Source organism: Macrobrachium nipponense, chromosome 25 (assembly GCF_015104395.2).
Source record: "Macrobrachium nipponense isolate FS-2020 chromosome 25, ASM1510439v2, whole genome shotgun sequence".
Taxonomy (NCBI): domain Eukaryota; kingdom Metazoa; phylum Arthropoda; class Malacostraca; order Decapoda; family Palaemonidae; genus Macrobrachium; species Macrobrachium nipponense.
Window position 1 is genome coordinate 46835499 of NC_087214.1, and position 23248 is coordinate 46858746.

The 23248-nt window shown below is 38.6% G+C and overlaps 1 protein-coding gene across 1 annotated transcript; it reads right to left on the reverse strand.

Annotated features, from left to right (window-relative positions):
• Nucleotides 1-2676: 2676 nt before the first annotated feature.
• Nucleotides 2677-4932, reverse strand: LOC135199075 (golgin subfamily A member 6-like protein 25). The gene has a single exon (XM_064226990.1). The coding sequence runs from the start codon at nt 4930-4932 to the stop codon at nt 2677-2679; it is 2256 nt and encodes a 751-aa protein (XP_064083060.1).
• Nucleotides 4933-23248: the final 18316 nt, after the last annotated feature.

Below are 23248 nucleotides of genomic sequence, written 5' to 3' on the forward strand. Positions count from 1 at the left end.
TGAAACCCATTATGCTTGCATAGGCATATTTAGCAAATATATAAGCATTGAACTTACAGGTTTTAGGACCGCACCAGAGGTGCACAGTAGTATATGCAAGTATTCATTATGCATTGCATAGGCCATATTTTGCATATATGAAAGGCATTGAACTTACGGGTTTTTAGGCCGCGCCAGAGGTTGCCACAGTAGGATATGCAAGTATTGAACCCTATTATCTACTGCATAGGCCATATTTTGCATATATGAAAGGCATTGAACTTACGGGTTTTAGGCCGTGCCCAGAGGTTGCCACAGGAGTATATGCAAGTATTCAACCCATTATGCATTGCATAGGCCATTATTTTGCATATATGAAAGGTATTGAACTTACTGGTTTTTTACGCCGCCCCAGAGGTTTGGCCACAGTAGTATATGCAAGTATTCATTATGCATTGAATAGGCCATATTTTGCATATATGAAATGGCATTGAACTTACGGGTTTTTTTTAGGCCACGCCAGAGCGTTGCAAACAGTAGGATATGCAAGTTATTGAACCCATTATGCATTGCATAGGCCATATTTTGCATATATGAAAGGCATTGAACGTTACGGGGTTTTGTTTTTTTTTTTACCGGCCGCGCCAGAGGTTGGCCACAGGAGTATATGCAAGTATTGAACCCAATTATGCCATTGCATAGGTTTCATATTTTGCATATATGAAAGGCATTGAACTTACAGTTTTTACGCCACGCCAGAGGTTGCCACAGTAGTATATGCAAGTACTCATTATGCATTGCATAGGCCATATTTTGCATATATGAAAGGCATTGAACTTACGGGTTTTTAGGCCGCGCCAGAGGTTGCCACAGTAGGATATGCAAGTATTGAACCCATTATGCACTGCATAGGCCATATTTTGCATATATGTTGAAAAGGCATTTGAACTTACGGGTTTTTAGGCCGCGCCAGAGGTTGCCACAGGAGTATATGCAAGTATTGAACCCATTATGCATTGCATAGGCCATATTTTGCATATATGAAAGGCATTGAACTTACGGGTTTTTACACCGCGCCAGAGGTTGCCACAGTAGTATATGCAAGTATTCATTATGCATTGCATAGGCCATATTTTGCATATATGAAAGGCATTGAACTTACGGGTTTTTAGGCCGCGCCAGAGGTTGCCACAGGAGTATATGCAAGTATTGAACCCATTATGCATTGCATAGGCCATATTTTGCATATATGAAAGGCATTGAACTTACGGGTTTTTAGGCCGCGCCAGAGGTTGCCACAAGAGTATATGCAAGTATTGAAACCCATTATGCATTTGCATAAACCCATATTTTGCATATATGAAAAGGTATTGAACTTACGGGGTTTTTACGCCACGCCAAGATGGTTTCCACAGGAGTATATGCAAGTATTTGAACCCATTATGCATTGCATAGGCCATATTTTTGTTTGCATATATGAAAGGCATTGAACTTACGTAGGTTTTTTAGGCGCGCCAGAGGTTGCCACAGGAGTAATATGCAAGTATTGAACCCATTATGCATTGCATAGGCCATATTTTGCATATATGAAAGGCACTGAACTTACAGGTTTTTAGGCCGCGCCAGAGGTTGCCACAGTAGTATATGCAAGTATTCATTATGCATTGTATAGGTAAGTGGAAGGCCATATTTTGCATATATGCATGGCATTGAAACTTACGGGTTTTTAGGCACGTCAGAGGTTGCCACAGTAGGATATGCAAGTAATTAACACATTATGCATTGCATAGGCCATTTTGGCATATATGAAGGCATTGAACTTGCGGGTTTTTTTTAGGCCGCGCCAGAGGTTGCCACAGGAGTATATGCAAGTATTGAACCCATTATGCATTGCATAGGCCATATTTTGCATATATGAAAGGCATTGAACTTACGGGTTTTTACACCGCGCCAGAGGTTGCCACAGTAGTATATGCAAGTATTCATTATGCATTGCATAGGCCATATTTTGCATATATGAAAGGCATTGAACTTACGGGTTTTTAGGCCGCGCCAGAGGTTGCCACAGGAGTATATGCAAGTATTGAACCCATTATGCATTGCATAGGCTATATTTTGCATATATGAAAGGCATTGAACTTACGGGTTTTTACGCCGCGCCAGAGGTTGCCACAGTAGTATATGCAAGTATTCATTATGCATTGCATAGGCCATATTTTGCATATATGAAAGGCATTGAACTTACGGGTTTTTAGGCCGCGCCAGAGGTTGCCACAGTAGGATATGCAAGTATTGAACCCATTATGCATTGCCTAACCCATATTTTGCATATATGAAAGGCATTGAACTTTTGCCTTCTGATGGCCTTTTGGTTCTTTGAACAGCTTTTGACTCTCAAACTGAGAGCTTCATCCTCTGGCCTCCGAACAGCTGTTGGCTCTCAAGCTGAGAGCTCTTCCTCCAACCTCCAAACTGCTGTTGGCTCTCAAGCTCAGAGCTGAGAGTTTGTCCTCTTATCTCCAAATAGCTTTTTGCTCTCATACTGAGAGCTTTTCCTCCTACCTCCAGAAAATTCTTCCTTTGACTCTCACCAGGTGAGTTTGTTCGTTCCTTGAGACAGTGTCTTGGCTGACGAGTTGGGGGAACTCAGCAGCCATTGCCTTCCTCCTCAGTGAAAGATGAATATCTTGAAGATCTTTATTTATCTCCATGAAGAACATCTTCCACAATGTGCTTGAGGCCCTCCCATTGTTTCTCGTAATCCTCACTCTTTTCCCGCTGGGCGTTCAAATACTTCTTCCGTTGTTTCTCCTCTGTCTCACGGGCCTTCTCACAGGGGTTTTCCTCACTCCCTGTGTCTTTCCTTCCTATTATTCCTCCTGTGCACTTCTCTTGCTTCCCTTCTTCAATCATTTCATCTCCGTGTTCCAGCGCAATGTGTTCTAGCTGGAAATTCCTCTGAGCAGTCCCATGGAGAAGCATCATCAACATGTATTTGTCGTGCTCCCTCAAAGCCTCCTCCTGTGTTCTTAGCTTCTCCCTGAGACGCTTTTCGTCTCTCATCCTATTTTCCTCCTGCTGCTGAATCTTTTCTTTCAGCATATCACAGTCTTTGAGAAGTCGCTGCACTTCCAGTTGAGCTTCACTCTCTTTCTTCTTCAAAGAGATGAGGTCTTCTTCTTTACATTCCAGCAAGCGTTCCAGGCACTGTCCTTGACGCAGAGCGCTTTCCAAGTCTTCCTGGAGTTCCTCCAGTCGTTCACGCTGCTTTTCTGCTTCTTTTTCCTGTTGCTTCAGTCTCTCCTGATGTTGCCTTCTTATTTTAATCTCTCCATCTTCTTTCTCCTTAGCTAACAAATGGTTTTTATTCATCTGTTCTTCTAAATCAATTTTTATCGTCCTCTCCCTTTTTTCTGCTTCCTTTAGCAACGTCTGCAGCTCCGTTGCATAATGGAGAGCTATGTCTAGTTTATCCTCGAATTCCTGTTGTTCACACCTTGTCTGTTCTTCTTTTGCGAGGAACTCTTCTATTCGAAGGTTCCTCTTCTGGAGCTCTGCTTCTAAGGTCGTTAGGGAAGCCTCCATGTCTTTCTCTCTTTCATTTGCTCCTTCTAACAAGCTCTCCATCTCTTTCCCGTGATAGAGAGCATCCTGCAGAATGGTTTCCTTCTGTTCTAACGATTTCTCCAGCGACATTATTTCCAGCGCCTTTTCCTCTAATTCTTCTTTAGTCTTCGCATTTTCTCCTCCTAGTTCGGCCACCCAGTTTTTCATCGCTTGAAGCTCATCTCGTAAAATCTCATTACGTTTCCTCTCAGCTTTTAAAACTTCTTTTGTTAAGGTAAACTCGGACTCTGCTTGGCTCAGAAGTGACTGGAGATTTTGATGCTGGTCCTGCATCTTCAGGACATCCTCCTGAATCCATACATTTTCCACTTCAGCGAGCCTCAGTTTTTCTTGGAGAGTCGAGTTATCATCTTCAGCCTCCTCCAATCGTCTCTTCATTATTTCACGTTGGTACTCCATTTCCTTGGTTTTAAGGGCGAGGGATTCTTTAAGATGGTTGACTTCCTTCTCTTTCACTGCTAAAACTTTCTTCAACTCTTCATTCATCGTACAGAACTCTTCGTTCTCCATATCGAGTAACTCATTAGTGTTTTCACTTTCCTTTAATTTCAGTAAGGTGGCCTCCAGCTCTCTTTCTTTTCCAGCCATCTCCTGCTGGAAGAGCCGTCCCATCTCGCTCTCGTCCTCGTCTCTCCTCATAAGCAAGCGGTCTTTCTCTTGTAGGTGACACTCCAGAGACGTCAATTTCTCATTCTGCTCTTTCTGTAACTTTTCAGTCTCTTCTAATTGATCTAAAGCTTGCCTTAAATCCTGATCAAATTGCTGCCTTTCACCTCTGAGCTGTTCACCTTGTTGGAGGAGGTTAACAATTTTTCTGTCTCGTTCATTTATTTCCTTTTCAAAATTACTTTTCATTTTCTTTCCCTCGTTTTCTTTCTTTTCAAGAAGTAAATCTTTCTCCATTAGTTGTTTTCGAAGCAATTCGATTTCCTGCTCAGCTTCTTTCCAGAGGTGTTCTTCACTTTCGGGTTCTTCAATTTCGGGGTGCAAGTCGTCATCATTGTCCAGATCACTATCTTCTAGATCTTCCAATTCCAGGCTGTCTTCCTCGTCGTCAATTTCGGTGTCCAGATCGTCATCATTGTCCAAGTCTTCGTCATCCTCACTGTCGTCACTATCTTCACTACCATTCGTGTCCATGCTGTCTTCCATTAAAACGATTTCTTCCAGGTCGTCAACGCAGGTTCCTTTAATCTGGTAACAACAGAAAGCAACGAGCGCCAAGCCCGCCAGCAATGCCATCCCAGGGATGACGAGAGCAAAGCGAGGCGCATCAATGCTGCTGGGTTGTTCCTCAAAGATTTCAGGAGTCCGAGAATCCGCCATATCATAAGATGTTATTATGTCCTGTACGCCAACATTAATCCGTTGAGAACCAAACAATGTTACACAGTCCTCGCAGATAGAAGCATACAGGTCACAGCACAAGAAACACAAAACTAGTAGCAAAAAGCAGTAATTCGCGATCATGATGAATGAAGCGTTATACCCGGAGACTCTCGCTGTCTCTAAACTTAGTTTTTCAAAATGACGCTGGATTCGGGATCTATAGGCGTTCGCTCCTGGCGCCAACAACGTCTTCATTCCAGGGAAGACTCTGGAAGGGGCTTCACGGCTCGGCTCCGAAGGATTGCTCCTCTTCTCCGTTGCTGTTCTGGCGAAAGTCTCCAGGTCCCCGACCAGCTCCTGGAGTCCTTCGGGAGGATCGAGGTCTGTAGAAGGAATCCCCGCTAATCTTATTCGACTCTTGACCTCCGCCGTGATCACAAGTCCAGTCCAATTTCCTCCTGATATAACCTGCGCGAGTCTCCGTTTTGAGAGAAATTGACCTAAAGTTTGCTGAAGTTAAATTCATTTTTAATGATCCCGTTTTGTTCAAGTTGTGACATAATCTTTCGTAAAATTTTTTTCTTTACTTTAATGTTCACGTTTTGGTTAAAAACCTTATCATTAGTAGCTGTAATACCGTAATGTTTATTATTATTATTTTTTTTTCTTTCTTTTCTTTTCTTTTTTTTAAGAAGCAGCCGTCTCTCGGTTTCGTGTTTTTATCATAAACCACAAGGTTACTCTTATCCCCTTTTATTTACCCCTTTTATTTACAGTGGGAAAGAAGTTTCATTTACTGTTATGTTCCCGGTGTCAGTTGCTTATGGAAGTATGAAAGTAAAATAAAAAATAAGAGAAAAAAATCAGTAATTTACCATACCCTGAATACACCAATATCAGAGAATAATAATAATAATAATAATAATAATAATAAAATAATAATAATAATAATAATAATAATAATAATAATAATCCAAAGAAAACTCATAATCACATGAGTCAATAAAATGGAAAATTAAATCCACAATAATATATCTGTTTGATTTTTTAAATTTATATTTTAAATAACAAAATCAAACAGACATACTATTGTGGATTTACGTGTCCAAATAATAATATATTAATATTAATTCGCAAACCTCTGACTCATAAGAATTAGGTGAATGACAACATGAATAATGATGAATTCGCAACTCTATCTACTCCATAGTCATAAGCATTGGAGGTGAGTTATATCCCATAAGATGGGAAATGTTGTTTCGTTGAAAAGACATCCCCAAATCGCATGTTAGTTTTAAACCTTCTCTTCTGATGAGGTTGAGATCTCATCAGGACATGATTGATATATTCATTATTTGATGCTGGGGTTCAAAGTGACGCTGTAGCATCCAATGGTTTATTTCTGTTGAAAAGCGACTTCAGGAATAATATAGGGAAAATTCACTTTGATTTCGTAGAACAGTATATTATTCTATGCGTCTGCCAGGATATTCTGATATGGATAAGTATATTTATCTGCATTTTCAAAATCCTCTGTACTTTCATAATATTCAACTTACGGTACTACGCCCATTTATTCATGGATAGGTAGATATCTCGCTTAAATTATATACAAACTATTGAAATGAAAATCATTTGGCATTAATGTAAAGAATTGTGAACTTAGAAGTAAAAATGTACTTGTTTACTGTTTCGTTAGTATTTTATATTTTATTTAAAAAAAAAGCAAAGCTTTACTTTCCCGCCAGCCCAAAAAATGATGGGTGGTTAATAAAAAACCTGTAACATAATTATTGCAGAGTAATTGTGTAAAACAAATAAATTCGTCATGAATATCTAACTTTTATACTCGTGGAATATATTAATACATTCACAAAGGAACTTAAATGGTCAACTTCGTTTGCACGGAAAAATAAATTGCGAATTAATTAGAATTGGGGAAAGGCCATTTAATGGTTAGTGCTAAAATAGGCCAACTTTCCTGACAATAGCCGAGATTTCTTTAAAACATTCAGTTTTCTCAAAATCCTCATGTTGTCATGATCCTCATACTTACATTGTTTCTATATATATACTTATTCAAATTCAGTTTATTGAAATGATCACCCAGCTATATATATTTATTAAGATTCGGTATATTGCAATGGTCACCTATAAGTAGAAAAATGAATTTTAAAATGAGTGCATTGAATTTCGCACAGACAGATGTTGATAAAATATTTTAATATATTTGACGTAAAAAGTATTTTTCTCCATAATCAACGAAAGGAAGAAAAGTTCTATGAACATTTGGAAATTTAGTATATTTTGTAATTATATTTAACATCAAGAGTGTTCAAATAACCTTACATTCATCTGATCTTCTCTGCTTAATTGTTAAAGTTTTTACTGAAAGAAAATTTCTGTATAAATTAAAATGTTTTACAACAGGGATATGTGTCTGGTTTAATGATGAACAATGCATTATTGTATCAAAAGAACTAACATTCGTTCATCTGAACTATCGTGCTAACAAACTTTAAACATTTCACTTTATATTAGTTAGAAGTGGGGGATCAAAGAGACGCATATTATTAGATAAATGCATTTGCAAAAGGAACTGACGCAACTGTGGTGATACTTGTGAAAGTGGCGATTGACGGCGTCAATAACCTCGTTGTTGCGACGCCAGTAAGAACTAACAAATCAAGTGGCGATTGAAGGGAAGAGAATGGAGAGGCATTTTGAGTTTACAAATGAATTACTTAGTTATGCAGAGGGGAGATGTAAGGTAGGGATTCGTTTCAAAAGTAAGACATTACAAGGTTCGAAAGCTCTTAATATCCATTAAAAACCATATACTCACATGGTATATTATTGTGGACCTGCAACCATTATTATTATTATTATTATTATTATTTTATTATTATTATTATTATTATTATTATTATTATATTATTATTATTATTAACCAAACAAAAACTTCTTTCAGTTTTCTTCTGAAGATTGAAAAAGAAACCCACAAATTCAATTTGTAACTTGTTTACTTCTAAGTATTTACATTTAGTTTTTACTCCACACTCGAGTACTTTCAGGCCCTTCTGTGGCCCATTCTCAAGAGATGTTTGGGATGTTAGCCTGGGTCAAGGCCCAGCAGTCTTCTGGAACTTCTTCTCGTTGTGCTGTCATTTATGCGATGGCTGTTCTGGTTTTCTTGAGAGTTGCCAATCCCCTCTTGTCGCTCTGATATCCTGAGCTGATGGTCAATGGGATTCACCCTTGTGGTAAGGGTGTGGTCACCGAAAGTCTGTTGGGCAGGAAACCTAATCTCCAGGTCAGCAGGGTCAATCTTAGCTTCTTTTAATATCAAAGGTCGGCTTATGGGATCTTTGATATTAATATCTTTGATATTAAAAGAAGCTAAGATTGACCCTGCTGACCTGGAGATTAGGTTTCCTGCCCAACAGACTTTCGGTGACCACACCCTTACCACAAGGGTGAATCCCATTGACCATCAGCTCAGGATATCAGAGCGACAAGAGGGGATTGGCAACTCTCAAGAAAACCAGAACAGCCATCGCATAAATGACAGCACAACGAGAAGAAGTTCCAGAAGACTGCTGGGCCTTGACCCAGGCTAACATCCCAAACATCTCTTGAGAATGGGCCACAGAAGGGCCTGAAAGTACTCGAGTGTGGAGTAAAAACTAAATGTAAATACTTAGAAGTAAACAAGTTACAAATTGAATTTGTGGGTTTCTTTTTCAATTATTATTATTATTATTATTATTATTATTATTCCTCGCTTACGGAACATAACCAGTAAAGCTTTACCAATCTTTGCTGTTCATCCTGGACTTCAGAAACTTGTTAATTTTAAGAACATCATGTTGTCACATTTCCTAATAAATATAATGAAACAAAAATAGATCAAGTTTTTTTTTTTTTCAAAAGAAGGTGAAGACGTTCAACTTTATTCATGAAAACCTTTTTTAGTCCTTTTTTTAGCTGTCCTGAACTCTTCAGCTTTCTTATTTCAGCAAATTATGAAGATGATTTCTTGCCTTTGCTGAATGAATAATTTCTTGGTAATTGTCGTCATAACAAGATTTCATATTTTGTTTCCACTGGGATTTCCACATTGGAGAGAGAGAGAGAGAGAGAGAGAGAGAGAGAGGAGAGAGAGACGAGAGATATGCAGAGAGAGAGAGAGAGAGAGAGAATGTAGTTATGCCTGCAATGCCTCACTTATAAACATAGAGTCCCACTCCATTTGCGCCAAAAACTGCCGTATCTTGTAGTCCGTCTGACGCTGAGCATTTTCGTAGCCTAACTTTCCTTCCTAGAAACTTGTTAATCTCCTTATGACTTTTCCTCTTTTCTCATTTCTTTGTTTCCCTCTTTAATCCCCATGCAGGAATTCTTCGAGGTTCTTTACTCCGACTTACCACAAATATAAATTCCTTTGACTGAAAAGTCCACCTGCAAGGCAGCAATTTCCACAGTTACTGGCGGTAGTCCTAACCCCTTACTCAAAAGTAAGACTGCAAGGCAGCAGCTGTCCTCTTTTACGATACGCAGGACCTACGGTGGCAGTATTCTCACGCCCCTACCACAGGGTCGACACTTATGTACGTCATTTTGTGGTGAGGAACAATGTTTCGGTAACTGTAACGATGCTTTGTTCTGAAACGAGTTTGAAACAGTTCAGGAATTCTGTCAGCAGGGCAAAACTATCTTTGGGTGAGCGATAACATGGAACTTGTTCAATTCCCTTGGCCGATACTTCACAACACTAGGCCATTATGAACTATATAATACGACATTTGGCAATTCTGAACAGACACAGTACTGTGATATCATGGAACCAATCATGGATATGAGCAGATTAACTGGGATTAAACTAAGTTTAGCATTTTTCCACTTGTGCATTTATTGCTTTTAATACATTTTAGCATTCGCTGTTAGAGGCGCATACAACGAACTGGAGGTGATGTGAGTTGTTTAGCAGTCAATAAACTTATCAACCGTAGAGGGTAAGTGTTGTCAGTGCAGCGTAAGCATTACTTTGGACCCCAACTGCATCCCCTTTCAGTCCTTTTAGTGTACTTCCGTTCATATTTTCTCTCTTCCTTCTTGCTTTCCACCCTCTTCTAACAAATGAATCAGTGCAACAGCGAAGTTATCCTCATCTGATACGTTTCAAACTATTTTATCGTTAGTTTCTAAATGACCTCTTGGATCCCAGTGCTTGGCCTGAGACCAAAATTCTATATTATCTTCTCGGTAATATCTTATGATTCTGTATCTGAAATACTCAAGTCATTTTATTACCAGAATTACATGAATAAACCTGTTCATGGAGCAGAACAAAGTCATGGGTTTTCAGTTCCCAATTACACACGATATATGTACTTATTATCTTTTATGTACCAGGTCAGCCTGGACAGTAATATCTGTATTAATATATCGTATACACTTAAATTAGTTTAGAAATGCATTCATGAATAATAAATGTGCATTTCAGTTTTACATCCTCTTCTGGATAATTTCCCTCCACTAAGAGGCCTTTCACACACACATATATATATATATATCTATATATATATATATATATATATATATATATATATATATATATATATTATATATATAGGTATGTATATATGTGTGTGTGTGTGGCAGACAGACAGACAGACAGACAGACAGAGAATGTAGGTTCGCACTCTTCTTCCAGAAGTCTCATTTATGATTTATCGAAAAATAAACTGTGTACCTTTTAGAATTCGATATAGTACAGTTGATATGCGATTCTTTCCCAAGCCTTGAAACTTTCCCGATAAAGCAAACAGATGCATTGAACGGACCTACTTTTAAACAACCTTTTATGATGCATCATGAAATGTTCAAGGCAGGTTTTGGAATCACATTTGCATATTCAGATTGACCTCAGTAACTATCAAGCATACACCACCGACTGTCATGCAGATGACCTGTTTGGACATTCAGACGAAGTAGGGGAAACCTGAAAGGGATTATCAGTGACATGGTTGCGTCTTATCACTTGAAATCTTTCAGCTGGTTATTTTTTATAATGAATATTTGTGTCTTTATTACGATTTTTACCTCGCCCAATAGAAAGTAGGATCTCCGAGTAGGCAGCGGTTAGCCATTTTAGAATTTTTTAGTCCTTCTGTAGCACTGGATAGATCAATCGTGCTTTTCATAACCGCCTCTTTCATTGCCCTCTCTCGTAGTCATTTTCACTACTTATTCTCCTTTCTGCTTTCCTCTCATTCAGTAGACTCGGCCATGCAACACGCAATCGCTAATACTCGACTTCTTAATTAATTTGCAACGGCTCCAGAACCTTACCAACCAGTGTGGACTGATTTTGCTCAAGAATGTTTGACAGTTTCAGATCTTGCTGAAGTTCGGATACCCTTCTTCGCATAGCATGATACTGTTAGGTTGTGCCCACAGTACACTAAAGGTGCGTCTACATGGTCGAACAATGTCCGACAGACAAACATTGTTACTATAGCGTAGGCGAAGCAGGATGACGCCATAAGCGTTGAAACGATGGAAGGAGATCTGGCAACAAACAGTGGTACCAGATGAGGTTGTATTCCACTGCTTTTATTCTGCTCACAAGGCAAAGACCGGCAGACAATTGTTAATTGGTAACGATGTTTGCCCGTCGGACTTTGTTCGACCGTGTGGACGCACCTTGAAAACAATGTCATAAACCCAAGTCGGAAACTCATCACGAACACACAACAATCAAGGCGAATGCAAGTCATCAACTTATTTGTAGCTCCAATCATTGCTTCATACGATTATCCCGTATTTGTCAAAGGTTCGTTTTTCACTTGCCGTCGTCAACTTATTTTCAACCTGTTTCTGATATGCATACGACAAGTTGCCGACGTATGTATATGACATGTTTTACTCTTGCGTGAAGGCATCATTACACATATGATAGAAGCCTCATCATCAAAAAGGTTTCCTGGCAGAATATTAAAGAATGCTGTTTGCATGCAAACAAACTCTCAAACTGCAATATGAAAGTCATTTAAATCTTACAACTGTTATATGTTCAGTGAAACACTCGAAAAAAACGAATTGCGATAAAAGATTCACTTGTTTAAAAAAAAAAAAAAAAAAAAAAAAAAAAATAAAAAAAAAAAAAAAAAAAAAGCGGTAGAGGACAGAACGAGGGTTCAGTTAAGATATTCAACAGAGGCTCCTTCTCATGAACGATGTCGCCAAATGACCTCTGATATTTTGGTCCCGTCAAATCCCGTCTGCTTCAGGAGATGCGATGATCTCCCAGGAGCCCCTTTTTGCTAGATGCGTTTTTTTTTTTCTTTAATGGTCCTGTAACATAAGACCATTATGCAAAGAAAAAAAACAAAAAACTCAATTACCTGGGAACCTCAACTTCACGTACCCTGCTGTAGGGAAATAGTCTTCATAAATGAAATTAGAGGTAAATTGTCTCTCGGATGGTAAGCATTTTATTGCAATTGATTCCAGCTGTTGTACCTTAGAGCGAAGCGGAGGAAGTATCATGACATGTTCGGCTAATATGAACAAGAAAAATGCAGCCAGAATAGTAGGTTAAAATCAGATGAAAAAAAAAATTCCTTAAATGGGAAAATTATAAACCAAAAATAAAATGGTATATAAGTCATCGCAATCCATAGCATCTTTAGCACAGTAAAACAAAAGGAAAAACTTGGAAAGAATTTTCCCATATTCCACCAAAAGGTATCGGGCTTTTAGCTACAGAATATTCTTAGTTATGTTTTCCTTTCGTTACTTTCTGTGAGTATGATTTTAATGGCAGCATGCATATTTTTTTTTTCCTTTCTTTCTTTCTTTAACCATTTTGAAGCCTTGTGATTGAACTTTCCTGTAGTAGTTTTAAAGTGGTTAAATGAAGATAAAAAAGAGAGAGAGAGAATTAAAGTTGAAATTAGTTGAAAACAGTTTCTTAGTGTGACCATTAAAACTCATCTTGAAGTTGCATAAAATTGGCCCGAAAAGATAATGAGAAAAATTATATTTTTTATCAGTTCTGCTTTCTTTTCGACTCTTCTGCTTACATTTGCTGTTGTTCATTTGTTTCTCCATAAGATTAAGTACGTCAGTCAAAGCGAATATGTTATATCCTTTCTTTTGATAACTTCTTTAGTTTTTGATTAATGAGTTTTGGGATAATGGGCTAAATGACTACGTTGTTCAGATGTTGATATCATACAGCGATTTTGGACGACTTTACGATTTGAAAAAAGCTTTGGGTGGATTTACAGGAAGCATTTTGCTTGTGAAAATAAGTCCTTTTAAAACTCACGCTTACTTAAAGGCCTGAAAATATATTTAATGGAGATACGGTATCTCATTGTCTTTTCGGGCCAATTTTATGCAACTTCAAGATGAGTTTCAATGGTCACACGAATAAACTTTTCGTCTAATTTCAACTTTTAATTCTCTCCTTTTTTTTACCACTTTAAAACGACTACAGTAAAGTACAACCATAAGGCTTCAAATTGATTTAAAAAAAACTTGCATGCTTGATATTCTTATATTATCTATGAAAAGAATAATAGTAGAATAGCCATCTGGAATAAATGAGACCGTCTTTTAGTATATTGCTTAACCACTGTCTGAAAATAAGAAAACCAGACCGCTGGAAAAGCCTGTGAAATTCCATGCGACCTGGAACAAGCGAATTTGGCTTTTTGTTGACCGATTCCAGTTCATCAGATATTGATTTTGGGATGACATTCCTCTCTGAATGACCTTTCGGTTTCGTCTTTATTTGTGGCGAACAGAATGAATGAAAAATCGAGTGTCAGTCATTCCCACCTGTTTCCATGACTACCTCTTGGTTTTGAATTATGAGCGGTATTTTCGGCAGGAATGAATTATATGAAAGGGCTCAGTGATGTATTGTTCTACATTGAGCACCTCACAAAGCTAACCCTTATGTCTGGCTTTGCCTTACTACCAGGGTCAGCACACACACAATGCCCATCTCCCACCTGGAGATCCCACATGTGACACAAACACATTCCAGTGCCACATGTGTTCCATGACCAGTGCCACGCTCCGTCCATCCCGGATGTTGAGACAATTTCGAATTTGAATTATAAGGCTGCCCCTACTGAGATGACAGTGCCAGTGCCCCATCAAGATTCAATTTCTGTGCTTGGTCCCGTATTGGTATCAGAGCAAGAGCACCCCTTGGATTTCCCTACAGGAGATCGCAATCTAGCCGCCACCCCCCCCCCCCCTCTCTCTCTTCTCTCTCTCTCTCTCTCTCTCTCTCTCTCTCTCTCTCTCTCTCTCTCTCTGCTCCTCAAATCACAGGGATACCACTGTACATTCATCACAGAGACAGAACATAGATAGTAAAAAGTAGCCTCACTAAATTTCGTAATTGTTCTAGATGTTATTATAGGTAGTATCTTCAAGATCTCTGCGTCTTCCGGTCGGAGGAGGAGGAGGAGGAGGAGGAGGAGGAGGAGCAGCGAGATGAGGAGGAGAGAGTAGAGAGATGAAGGAGAGAGAGGAGAGAGAGAGAGAGAGAGAGAGAGAGAGAGAGAGAGAGATGAATGGTAACAGTTTGAAGGCCTCAGATTATGTGCCTGTTTTGAAGATAAGTAGGAATAGTAGAACTGGGGTCAGTTACAAGATGTGCGATTTTCCTGTCATTTTACCTTTGTATCTCTTTGTCATCCAGGTTACGAACAACAGAAATGAAAAGGGAATGATATCGCGTCGAGAAGTTAAGAGGACATTGCGGCTATTGCAATTACATATGTATCTGGTAAAAATGATCAGTAGAATCTACGTATATATTTCAGCCTATAAAGCAATAAAAACGATTGCCCACTTGGCTACGATTTTGAGGATGGGTCTAGTCCAGCTCTAATAAATACATATCTGAATATGACATGTATATGCATGCACGAGAGGCAAAAAATTTTTATCTTTCTCGTGGTCAGGTCGACAATGTGACTTTCTCGTGAGTATGGTATCGTGGTTTCGTTTACCACTACTGGACATCATAATTTCTTCATATTTCTTGCACTTGGAGCTTGAGGCTTTGTGGTGACTAAGTGTATCCCAAAAAGGTATTACAATTATACATATAACCCTGCACTGCCCGGGAAAACTCTAGAGAACTCGGTAAAATTTGCCTGCACCTCATTGTACTGATTATCCCTTTGATCCAGGAATTACTGTACTGATTGTCTCTTTTCTCCAAATATTACTGTACTTTCCGTCCCATTTATCCAGGTATTACTGTGGTGACTGTCCCTTTTACCAGAAATCACTGTACTAACTGTCCCTTTTATCCGAAAATTACTTTGCTGACTGTACTATTTATCTATATATTACTGTGGTGACTGTCCCCTTTTTGCCAGGGTATTACTGTGGTGACTGTCTCTTTCATCCTGTTATGATGCCCCCCTTTTCCAGGTATTACTGTACTGACTTTCCCTTTTATCTGGAATTACTGTGGCAACTTTACCTTTTATCCAGTTGCTACTCAGCTGACTTTATCCAGGTATTACTGTGCTGACTGTCCCATTTGTCCAGGTATTACTGTATACTGTCTGTCTCTTTTATCCAAGAATTATTGTGCTGACTGTCTCATTTATCCAGGTTTTACTGTGGTGACTGTCCATTTTATCCAGCTACTACTGTGGTGACTGTTTATTTCATCCAGACATACTGTGGGTGACTGTCCCTCCCCTTTATCCAGGTATTACTATGCTGGCTGTCTATTTTATCCAGGTATTACTGTGTTGACTATCACTTTTATCCAGGTATTGCTGTGTATGACTATCTATTTTATCCAGGTATTACTGTGCTGACTATTACTTATATCCAGGTATTACTGTGGTGACTGTCTATTTTATCCAGATGTTATTGTGGTGACTGTCACATTTACCCTCCCCTCCACTAAAACTAAACACCCTCTCCCACTCAACTAAAACACCTACACTAAACTTAAACGCATCTCCACTAAACCTAAAAATACAGCCCACTAAACCTATGCACAAACATTTGTATAGAATTATTAGTCACAGGAAAGAAAGGCATTTTCATTAATACATTCCAAGGTGATTGAGTCCATTAAATGATGTATGATAATCCCGAAGAGTTAATTAAACTACATAAGATACAAAAGGGAAGGGTGATGAGGAAAGGGAAGGGCAACGGGGTAAGGGGTACGGATTGGAAACCTACTCTATTACATAAATTAGGTCAAATGATGGCCATGTGCCCAATTGTTCCTAGTTCGGTAAAGAAGACAAGTTATGAAATCCACAGAGTAAAGTTAATTAAAAACACGATTATAAAAAAATGGCGACACGGAAAAGAAAGAGGTTTTAGAAATTTATTGGATGAAAAATCCGACGTCGAGGCATTTGAAAATATCGTCTTACGGCGTTGCTAAAGAGAGGAGTCCTTTTAGTTGGGTTTTCATAACAGTTTAGGACCAGCAAGACAATTATGAATTCGAACGTATTTTACATTTGTGCGTTACATACAGCCGATTACTCCTGGCTGCTATAATTGCAGTTTTACTCATTTTCACAAAAATTCCTGATAAGCACTTATTGGCTCAATGATGGATTCTTGGGGGGTAAATGTTCAGATTCCAATTGTAATACAGAAATGCCGTTTTTTAATCCAGTAATAAAAAACTTCCGGACTCCAAACCAATTATATATCTATCTATCTTCCTCTTTGCCTTCAGCTTTTCCCATTTCTATAATATGGGGTCGCTGTTTCTAGTCAGCCTTCTCCATCTTCCTTTGTCCTGTACATCTTGTTCTCTTAGACCCTTCTCCTTCATGTCATCCAATAATTTATCTTTCCACCTGAACTTTGGCCTTCCAGTTATCTATCTGTATCGATGATATAAAACGTGATGAAGCTTTTCTGTGTTCCAGTTTCAATGCTGTGTGACGCAGAAAGGAAGATGAGTGTTATTTATGCTCTGTGTGGATGGAAATTAGTCACCGCAGTGTATGAAAATACATGAATTTCAAATGACCTCCAAGGTCGAAACTAAACGCCATTCTTGCATAATTATCAAAATTAGAAATCGTTTTTGGTTGAAAGTTGTGACTCTCTCCTTGAACTTTCACCTGATCCTTTTCCAATTGCCATATTTTCAATACCTGATATAAACGAAGTCTCGAGTGGAATGACAAACAAAGAGTTAAAAATAAGAGGCAGAAAATAAGGGTCCTTTGAAATGTCGCTTGAAATTCTCTAATGACACATTGTTAGTATCTGATATCAGAGAGTATTAAACGGAGAGACAAAAAGAAACAAGTAGAGAAGTAATCTGTAGAAGATGAGGGCCGTTTGAGATTATGCTTGATTGTGTTTTTTTTTTTTTCTTGAATAATCTTCAGCTGTAAGAAATAATGATGTTGGCTTCTATAGTTATTGTGCTAAAAAATGTGGACTAAAGCAGCAGGCTCACCATAGCAGTCTTCCCTGTCTTTTCCATTTCAAAGTTAAAATGAAGAGTTGATATGAGCGAAAAGTTGAAAATGCATATTAATCAAAAGACAAAATTATCATCAACAGAAACTATGGCGTAGGGAGTAAAGGGCATTTGATAGAATAGCAAATGACAGAGCTGAAGGGAGAAGTAACCTTGGAATTCGTGATATTTCATGAGGGTAGTCTCGAGAGAGAGCGTCAACAGCGAGTGATATAAACAGGCCCTGAACAACAAGAGGACTTCACACTAACATTTGTGTATAATAATGTATCATAAAGTATTCGGAAATATTCCATTTCTAGCAATATCTGCTATCGATATATAATAGTCTTTACTCTTGGCAACATTCTTAGGCACTGCTACAAACCTTCTCTCTCTCTCCTTCTTTCCCACCGTTATCCCTACATTAAGGGGTCGGTTGCCTGATGCGCCTTCTCCTCCACTACCTTCTGTCAAAGGCATCATCAGGCATGGATTATTGTTTGGCAAAGGGGTTTCATCAACCACAGTTATTGGCGGTGGGCCTAGCCTTTGACTAAAAAGTAGGACAGCAAGGCAGCAGTTTCCATAGTTATTGGCGGGGGGGCCTAGCCTTTTACTAAAAAGTCTTGAGGCAAATTCCAAACTTTCCCGTGACTATTATAAAGTCGTTGATTACCAGTTAGCGGGATGGTGGTACGTATCATTCTGGAATTTGGTTTAGAGGGATTGTCCTAATTCTCCTGGAAATAACCGTGTCTATATACAACGTAAAACTCTATGAGGATGTTTCTCGTAAGTCTATTAAATTCAATTATCACATTTTTTTTATTCTAGACAAACGCAGATTCACTTTTACATGTAAACAAACTACTGTCCCACAAAAAACGGAAGAAAAAACAACACGCTCAAGATTTAAAATTAAGGAAAGGCCATACATATTCATGAATACGCACAAAACTTCAAGGGAAAAACAACGTCCATATATGCATTCTCTACGCTTTCAAAATGCGCAAAAGCACTTTTTCCATCATTCCCTTCAGCATATTTGTCCGACAAGGGAGAGTTTGTTATACTGAGAAAGAAAGTCCCTGAGGAGGAGGAGGAGGAGGAGGAGGAGGAGGAGGAACACCCCTGAATGAGTTTGGTGTCAATTTTGAGAAGTGAAAAAACGAAAAACTTCAGAAGCGGATATTTTTGTCAAAGGAGGATCTTTATTAGGAACCAGTGCATTTGAGTTCAGCATTAGTCGGGTCTCTCTCTCTCTCTCTCTCTCTCTCTCTCTCTCTCTCTCTCTCTCATGTAATGTCCTGGGAAAATGCACATTATTTCTAGGTATTTGGATGCGTGTATTCTTGTGTACGCATATCGATTTGAAATGCGTGTACATATGTAATCCTACAAATATACAGTTCTGGTAGATGATAATGGAGCTCTGTGATTTTTAATTTTTAAAAATGTGGATTTGTATGCAGTTTTTATGTAAATTAAGGACAATTTTTATCAGGAGGTGTCATACAATTTTTTCACAGCACAAATCACGATCTCAAAAGTTGCAAGACTCGTAACGTCGCATTCTCTCTCTCTTCTCTCTCTCTCTCTCTCTCTCTCTCTCTCTCTATCTCTGTCTCTCTCTCTCTCTGTCTCTCTCTCTCTCTCTCTCTCTCTCTCGCAATTCTACGATTCGGGCCCAGAGCCGCGAGAAATGCGTTAATACTGAATGCCTTGCATGTCAAAGACAGTACTGTAGTTCAGGTTAGATTAAGACGTGTGAACTCCATTGCCATTGGAGACTTTCCTTCCTTCTTTTTCATCACAGATTTGTAACTTGTGAATCCGCGTGTTACTTTTGAGAAACATCTCATGAACCTTGCGGGAAATGCCGCACGATTAGTTAGGTATTGTAAGTAAGGCCTCGTATACATATTTATGACAGTGATAAAATCATGTAGCCTGTTTTAGGTCATTTATCCTTCTCTTCCGGAATACTGTTCTCAGGTGTGGATTTCTACCTCTGCCAGAGATTTATCTCTTTTACATAGAGTGGTTCGTGGTGGTAGGTTTCTGCTTCCTAATATTAGCAGTTATGACTTAGACCATCGACGGATGGTCTCTTCTCAGTCAATTTTTCATTAGTTTGTATTTTAATAGAGATCTCTCACATTCACAACGGATCCCTGGTCCCCTTTTCCTGCCGAGTGCAACCACATTTGCTGAACAGCAGAAGCACCAATATGCTGTCAATGTCCCTCGCTGTCGAACTCCTCAGTTCCAGAGGTCCTTTATTCGTCACACCATTGGACTGTGGAACAGCCTCCTAGAGTAGCGGTCGCCAACCGGTTGTACACGGACCACCAGTGGTCCGTGAAATAATTTTGATGGTCCGCAGAAAAATTGGAACATTATTTCAATTTTTGTTTTCTTAATCCTTTTCAGGCAACCCTGATTGCACAGAAGACAGAGAGCCCAGGGTTGCCAATTTAGCATTTAAATGCTAGGTGTAGCATTTTAGGGCGATTTAGCATCACGAATTTGGATCTCGGCTCCAAATAAAAACAGCCCTCCGTCTTGCAGTAACGTCATTGGATGCCAAAAAGCAAAAACAAAAAAAAAAAAAAAAAAAAAAAAAAAAACAAAGGTTATTTCAAATAAGCAGGAAAAAAAAAAAAAAACACAATATCACACTAAAATGTGTAATACTTAAACTTCAATTTTTTATTTTTTTAATATTAAACTATAACTTTGTTATATTTAATAAGTTCGTTGCATATTAATAAAATACACGTTTTTGATATTATCATATAAACGTATTGCCTTTTTTTTTTTTATTTTTTTTTATTCATATTAGTGGTCCGCCAAATTTAAAATATATATTAGTGGTCCATGAAGTTCACAATCATTTACTTGAATTTTTATGTATTTATTTATTTTATACATTAACTTTTCTTTTTAAATAAGTTATCTCTTCTTTCTATATTTCCATTTACCTCCTGATACCTTTCCTGCTTCTTTATATTGAACACCATATTCTTTGGAAGCTTGGATTTCAAGTTAATGACCCCTTAGGACTATTAACATTTTATATAAGGTTCATTTTCTGAATAATAATAATAATAATAATAATTAATAATAATAATAATTTAAAATAATTAATAATTAAGATAATATAATAATTAATAATAATAATAATTATAATATACAATAATAATAATAATAAACTAGTAAGAATTATGATTATTATTATTATTATTATTATTATTTTTTTTTTTTTTTTTTTTTTTTTTTTTTTTTTGTTTTTTTTTTTTTTTTTTTTTTTTTTTTTTTTTTTTTTTTTGTTTTTTTTTTTTTTTTTTTTTTTTTTTTTTGCTCTATCACAGTCCTCCAATTCGACTGGGTGGTATTTATAGTGTGGGGTTCCGGGTTGCATCCTGCCTCCTTAGGAGTCCATCACTCTTCTTACTATGTGTGCCGTTTCTAGGATCACACTCTTTCTGCATGAGTCCTGGAGTACGTCACCCTCCGCCTCTAGTTTTTCTAGATTCCTTTTCAGGGATCTTGGATCGTGCCTAGTGCTCCTATGATTATGGGTACGATTTCCACTGGCATATCCCATATCCTTCTTATTTCTATTTTCAGATCTTGATACTTATCCAATTTTTTCCTCTCTTTCTCTCTTTCAACTCTGGTGTCCCATGGTATTGCGACATCAAATGAGGTTGATACTTTCTTCTTGACCTTGTCAATCAACGTCACGTCTGGTCTGTTTGCACGTATCACCCTATCCGTTCTGATACCATAGTCCCAGAGGATCTTTGCCTGATCGTTTTCTATCACTCCTTCAGGTTGGTGCTCGTACCACTTATTACTGCAAGGTAGCTGATGTTTCTTGCACAGGCTCCAGTGGAGGGCTTTTGCTACTGAATCATGCCTCTTTTTGTACTGGTTCTGTGCAAGTGCCGGGCATTCACTTGCTATGTGGTTTATGGTTTCACTTTTCATATTGCACTTCCTACATATAGGAGAGATTTTATTTCCGTCTATCGTACTTTGAACATATCTGGTTCTTAGGGCCTGATCTTGTGCCGCTGTTGTTATCATTCCTTCAGTTTCCTTCTTTAGCTCTCCCCTCTGTAGCATTGCCAATTGTCATCGCTGGGCTAGTTCTTTAGTCTGTCTCATGTATTGTCCGTGCATTGGTTTGTTGTGCCAGTCCTCTGTTCTTTCTGTCTTTCTCCTGTCTCTGTATATTTCTGGGTCTTCGTCTGCTTTTATTAGTCCTTCTTCCCATGCACTCTTTAGCCACTCGTCTTCACTGGTTTTCAGATATTGCCCCAGTGCTCTGTTTTCGATGTTGACGCAGTCCTCTATACTAGTAGTCCTCTCCCTCCTTCCTTTCGTGTTATGTATAGTCTGTCCGTTTATTTGCTCTTGGGTGTAGTGCTTTTGGTGTTTGTCACTATTGTTTCCTGGTTTTTATGATCTATGCTGCGGAGTTCTGCCTTCGTTCATTCCACTATACCTGCGCTGTATCTGATTACTGGCACTGCCCATGTGTTATGGCTTTTATCATATTTCCGGCGTTGAGTTTTGACTTGAGTATCGCCTTGAGTCTCTAGCATATATTCTTTGCCTGATCGTTGTACCCATCATCTCTTGGTGTTTTATATCTCCTCCTTCCATATTCCCAGGTATTTGTATCCTGTCTCATCTATGTGTTTGATGTTGCTCCCATCGGTAGCTTAATCCCTTCAGTTCTCGTTACTTTGCCTTTTTTGTATGTTGACTAAGGCGGCATTTTTTCTATTCCAAACTCCATCCTGATGTCCCCAGATACAATCCTTACAGTCTGGATTAGGGTATCTATTTCCTTGATGCTCTTACCATACAGCTTGATGTCGTCCATGAACATCATGATGGTTGATTCTGTTGCCTCTTTTCTTGAGTTGGTACCCGGCATCCATCTTCTGTAGTACTTTTGTCATGGGAATCATGGCTACTACGAAGAGTAGTGGCGACAGTGAGTCGCCCTGGAAGATCCCTCTCTGATATTAACCTCTGCTAGTCTTATTCCAGAGCTTGTAAGTATTGTATTCCAGTTGCGCATTGTATTTTTTTGAGGAAGCTGATGGTATTTTCCTCTGCCCCATATATTTTCAGGCATTCTATTAGCCATGTGTGTGGTATCATGTCGAAGGCTTTCTTATAGTCTATCCATGCCATGCTTAGATTGGTTTTCCTTCCTCCTACTGTTCTTCATTACCATTTTGTCTATCCGGAGCTGGTCTTTTGTGCCCCTACACTTCCTTCTGCAGCCTTTCTGTTGGTGGGGGATGGTGTTTGTCTCCTCTAGGTAGTTTGTATAGCCTTTCACTGATGATACTGTTAGTAACTTCCACATTATTGGTAGGCAGGTGATAGGCCTGTAGTTACTGGCTATATTTCCCTTACTCTTGTCTTTTTGTACTAAGGATGTTCTTCCTGTGGTCATCCATTTGGGTGCTTGGTGATTTGAGATACAATGCTGGAGTTGTTCTGCTATTCGTGGGTGTAGGGCCTTGAAGTTTTTGAGCCAGTATCCATGGACTTCATCGGGACCTGGGGCTTTCCAGTTTGGCATTTTCTTTAGTTGTGTCTGGACTGTGTCTGTCGTGATCTCTGTGAATCTTTGTTTTATTCTCCCTGTTTCTTCTTCCTTGACTTCCTGGAGCCATGTTGCATGTTTGTTGTGTGATACCGGATTGCTCCATATGTTTTCCCAGAGTCTCTTACTTGGTTCGGCTTCAGGAATTTCTGGGTGGTTTGCTTCCCCTC

Excerpts from the sequence above, each read along its gene's own strand:
- LOC135199075 (XM_064226990.1), bottom strand. The coding sequence starts at position 4,932 with ATGGCGGATTCTCGGACTCCTGAAATCTTTGAGGAACAACCCAGCAGC.